At 46.8% G+C, this 5,580-nt stretch overlaps 1 protein-coding gene across 1 annotated transcript; it reads left to right on the forward strand.

The window, feature by feature from the left end:
- The first annotated feature begins 223 nt into the window (after positions 1-223).
- Positions 224-2,117, forward strand: LOC120933767 (E3 ubiquitin-protein ligase Midline-1-like). The gene has a single exon (XM_040347159.1). It carries the CDS (start codon positions 239-241, stop codon positions 1,826-1,828), a length of 1,590 nt encoding a protein of 529 aa, XP_040203093.1. The 5' UTR covers positions 224-238; the 3' UTR covers positions 1,829-2,117.
- Positions 2,118-5,580: the final 3,463 nt, after the last annotated feature.

Genomic DNA, 5,580 nt, shown 5'->3' on the forward strand with positions numbered 1-5,580 from the left:
TTTTTTATGCATTTATTTTATTCATGTAGTTTATCGACAATTCAAGCTAAGAAAACATAAAATATATATATATTTTTAATTAATTATGAGTTTATTCATAAACAATCAGGGGAACGTGTCTTATTCTGACATGAAAATAATTCTGAATAAGTAACCTGAGATCTGAGCTCAGCCCCGCCCTGTGCAGACGAGTTGTAACCTAGTCCAGAGACTTTTATTTCCTTGTCTGCTGTCAGCGATGGCGTCTACTGATCTGAGAGCTGAGCTGAAATGTTCCGTCTGTCTGAACATTTATACCGATCCTGTAACCCTGAGATGTGGACACAACTTCTGCTGGGACTGTATCGATCGTGTGCTGGATACACAGGAGGGGTCTGGAGATTATTTCTGTCCTGTATGTAGAGAAAGGTTCAGGAGTCGCCCTTCACTGCACAGAAACATAACACTACATAACATAGTCGTGCACTTCCTGTCACCTCAGCCAGATCAGGAGGAGTCCGGGGTCTTCTGTACTCACTGTGTGGACTATCCTGTACCTGCTGTTAGATCCTGTCTACACTGTGAGGTTTCTCTGTGTGATAAACACCTGAGAGTCCACAAAAAGTCCCCAGAACACGTCTTATGTGACCCCACCTTGTCCATAGAGAGCAGGAAATGCTCCGTCCATAAGAAGATCCTGGAGTATTACTGCACTGAGGATGAGACCTGTATCTGTGTGTCCTGCAGTTTGGCTGGAGAACATCGGGGACATCAGGTGGAGATGATGGATGAGGCTTTTAAGAAAAAGAAGGAGAAGCTGAGGAATGTTCTACAGAATCTTCTGACAAAGAGAGAGGAGACGGAGGAAAGAGTCCAGAGTCTGCAGGAACACAGGAGGAAAGTAGAAGAAGCGGCTGGTGACACCGAGAGAGTCACTGTCCTGTTTAGAGATCTCAGGAGACGTCTGGAAGATCTGGAGAAGAGAGTCCTGAGGGAAATCTCCGGGAGGGCAGAGCGGATCTCCATCTCCATCCGGGATCTGGAAATAAAGAAGGAGGAGCTGTCCAGGAAGATGCGTCACATTGAGGAGCTGTGTAACATGACGGATCCACTGACTGTCTTACAGGAATCAGACACAGGTGACTTGTGTGATACTGAGGATGGAGATAATGAGGACAGAGAGAGACATGAGGAGCTCCTCCATGATGGAGGGGGTCTGGATGTGGCGGGGGTCTTACACACAGGTTTATCTGATATAATAACAGAGGTAAATGTATACTTCTATAGACAGGAACCGGCAGACATATTACTGGATGGAAACACAGCTCAGTTTTATCAACAGATATCAGATGACAGGAAAACTGTATCCTGGTCAGATAGAAAACTGAAGTGCCCAGAAACACCAGAGAGATTTCAGATTTATCCTCAGGTGTTGAGCAGTCAGAGTTTCTCCTCAGGGAGACATTACTGGGAAGTGGATGTCGGGGGATCAAATGACTGGATAGTCGGGATGTGTTACCCCAGTATAGAGAGAGGATTGGGGGAGTCATGGATTGGAGATAATAAGAAGTCCTGGGGATTGGACAGGACTGGTAATCGGTATCATGTGACACATGACAAAAAAATGATCCCCTTACCCCCCAATGTCTCCAGTAGAGTCAGGATATATCTGGATTATGAGGTCGGGCGGATCTCCTTTTATGATCTGTGTGACCCGATCCGACACCTCCACACCTTCACCACCACCTTCACTGAGCCCCTCCATGCTGGGATATGTGTAGTGGGAGGTTATATAAAGATATGTGGGGGGAGATGTGACATCACAGGAACAGTCGGTAGGATTGGTTGATTGTTCAGCCAATGATTGGAGGAAGTGGGGACTCCTGGGAGAAGTATGAGGGCTGCCATTGCTGGCCTCCTTCTGAAAATGCTAGTTCCCTGGCTTTGTACTTGTTCCGGGTCAAACACTGGGACAGTATCAAATCCAAAGCATAGACATGACAGCCAGGGAACTAGCATTCTCAAACGGAGAGTTTAGCAATGGCAGCCCCCATAATTCTCTCATGACAGATGTCCTTTTACCCCTTGCTGACCATCATCTGTATATATACAGCCAGTCAACAAGAGGTTATACCAAGGTCATGGCCACAGAAACCGGCGATCGATCGGCTGTTTTGTAAAAGTAATCTGGGTGGCTTTACAATGTCCAATCACTTTTACACAGTGAAAGACCATCCCCCCTCCCGTCACTTCCTGCAGAGCTTCCCCCCGGCTCTCCCAGTCCTACCAGGAGCTGGGGACTGTGGTAAGTAGGGATGAGCTCCGGCGTGTTCGCACACTCCACGTGTAGAGCCCGCCAGGAAGTCGGCACGGCGCTGCGCTAATCACAGGCAGGGAGACATTGTCCCGATGCTCGGCTGCAGAGATCGGGAAATGTCTCACTGCCTGTGATTAGCGCAGTGCCGTGCCGACTTCCTGGCGGGCTCTACACGTGGAGTGTGCGAACACACCAGAGCCCATCCCTAGTGGTAAGTGTCCAGGACGGGATCACACTGAGGAGATGGAGGAACATCAGTTCTGCGATCTCCTCTGGGATGAATGAATCCAGAAGTGATAACGATTTTGGGGCTGAAATGATTAATCAATAAAACCGATAATGAAAATCGTTGTCGATGATTTTCATTATCGATTTGTTGGTCTGCACGCACCTTCCTCCCTGCCTGTCAGTCCTGCCTCCGTCCGAGTGTTACACAATCCCCTGTGTACAAGCCGCCTTCTCATAGTGTCACTCATGTGACCGGGCACGTCTGCCTCTCTCCTCCTCGCTGACAGCGGGGTATTCTCAGCTCCGCCCACTTTGCTGCCCCAAGGGAAAAGAGACAGGAGAGAAGCAGTGGTGAGCGCCGAGCTGCAATAAGGTAGCGGCAAAACATTCATACAATGGCAAAACATTGCTTTTTTTGGGGGGGGGGAGGACAAGTGCCCCATTATTGGTGTTAGGGGGGGAGGAATAGGGCCCCATCATTGGTGTTCAGGGGGGGAATAGTGTCCCATCACTTCTAGTCCAGAGGGGAATAGTGCCCCATCATTGGTGTTCCCGGGGGGTGAAGGGGGGATAGTTCCCCATCATTGGTGTTCAGGGGGGAGGAATAGTGCCCCATCATTGATGTTCTGGGGGGGAAAACTGCCCCATGATTGGTGTTTTTGGGGGGGTAGTGCCACATTATTTGTGTTCTGGGTGGAATAGTGCCCCATCTTTGGTGTACTGGGGGTGAATAGTGTTCCGTGTTTGGTGTTTTGGGGGAGATAGTGCCCCATCATTGGTGTTCCTGGGTGGAGATAGACCTATCATAGGTGTTCTGGGGGGAATAGTTCCCCATCATTGGTGTTCAGGGTAGGAATAGTTCCCCATCATTGGTGTTCCTGGGGGGGTTGTACTATAAACCCCATCATGACAGGATACCTGTGTATGATCTGTGTATATCTGTGTAACACTCTTTTTTCATTACCATTTTAAATAAACAAAAAAATAGCATATTACATTTATTTTTTATGATTTTCGGCCAACTAATCCATTATGAAAATAATCGTTAGTTGCAGCCCTAAATGATTTCATCACTTCCAGTTTCAGAGCTTCTCTTCTGCCCTCTGGAGGTCAGGAGAGACATTGCAGGGTGTAATAGACCATAAAGAGGACCTGTCACCTGCCAAAAGCTATCACAAGGGGGCTCTCCGGTGCCGGTTATTTTATTCCTCATTTTCTATGAATGTCGGCAGTTTTCAGTCCTGGAAATCCACGTCTCCTTCATACAGGAGAGAATTCTGGGAAATCTCTGTCAGAAAACATGGCCAGGAGGGAGTCTGCCCAATCTCCTGTTATATGATAATAGCAGACCATTAGCTGGGACTCTCCCTGGCTTGTCTTATGTTATCTCCGCTTTATCACATAATGATGATACAAAAGTCTACATTGTAATGTAAAGTGATGTTTTATTATATTATGGGGGAGGGGGATGGGGGTGTAATATAGAGATATAGGGGGGATACTGGAATGTTCTTGGGGGTTTCTTGTAACGGAAAAAAAGACAAAAAAAATTGAAATAAATAAAAACTTTCTTAATTTCTGTTGTTAAATTTTGCAAATAAATAATCTTTTTACATTTACGGTCAAAATGTATTCGGCTCCATTTCTTTGGTAAAAAGATCAGAATTCTTGTATATTATGTAGTCTGTGTCAGGCTGGGGTCACACCTAATACCGATGCGGCTCTCAGCAGGGGTCCTGTGTGGCCCCGTTCACCGTTCTAGGTTCCGATTTCACCCCAAATTTTTGTCTGAATTCGGACCTGAAACGGACCAAAAGACGCACAGGAAGCCCTGTGCAAATTTCCCCCGGAGCCACAGTGGATATATGTGAAGCGGCTCCATAGAGAGCCGGTCAAAATCTCCTGCTATTGCGAATTGGATGCGGAGAACTCACATCCAACTCACAATGGTGTGAACCCAGCCTGAAAGTTAAAGAGTCTACAGACTATGGGATATATACGAGGGGGTCTTCAAATGGTTTCCACACTTTTATACGTTTGTTGGAAACGGTGAGGGGGAGGAGAAGTCATTGGTCGTAATACACATGGTAAGACCACCTTCATGTAATACACATGGTAAGACCCCCTTCATGTAATACACATGGTAAGACCCCCTTCAGGTAATACACATGGTAAGACCCCCTTCAGGTAATACACATGGTAAGACCCCCTTCAGGTAATACACATGGTAAGACCCCCTTCAGGTAATACACATGGTAAGACCCCCTTCATGTAATACACATGGTAAGACCCCCTTCAGGTAATACACATGGTAAGACCCCCTTCAGGTAATACACATGGTAAGACCCCCTTCAGGTAATAAACATAGTAAGACCCCCCTTCAGGTAATACACATGGTAAGACCCCTTCAGGTAATACACATAGTTAGACCCCCCTTCAGGTAATACACATGGTAAGACCCCTTCAGGTAATACACATAGTTAGACCCCCCTTCAGGTAATACACATGGTAAGACCCCCTTCAGGTAATACACATAGTTAGACCCCCCCTTCAGGTAATACACATGGTAAGACCCCCTTCATGTAATACACATGGTAAGACCACCTTCAGGTAATACACATGGTAAGACCCCCTTCAGGTAATACACATGGTAAGACCCCTTCATGTAATGCACATGGTAAGACCCCCTTCAGGTAATGCACATGGTAAGACCCCCTTCAGGTAATGCACATGGTAAGACCCCCTTCAGGTAATGCACATGGTAAGACCCCCTTCAGGTAATGCACATGGTAAGACCCCTTTCATGCACCCCCTCTATCATCAGTTGCCCATCAATGATCTGTACCAGGTTCCTGACAGTGACAATGGTGGACCATGCCTGTCCTATGTGTGATGGCACAGCTCTTTTTAGCCTCAGCCAAGGGAACGTGTGGCAAGGTGACAACTCATGAGCACAACTGGGATACAGAGACACCTTATAACAGGAAGTGCCTAAACAAGAACCTTCGTGGCAGGATCACCAGGAATTATTTTAAGGATAGCTACAAAATATTGTA

This window comes from Rana temporaria, chromosome 3 (assembly GCF_905171775.1).
Source record: "Rana temporaria chromosome 3, aRanTem1.1, whole genome shotgun sequence".
Lineage (NCBI taxonomy): Eukaryota > Metazoa > Chordata > Amphibia > Anura > Ranidae > Rana > Rana temporaria.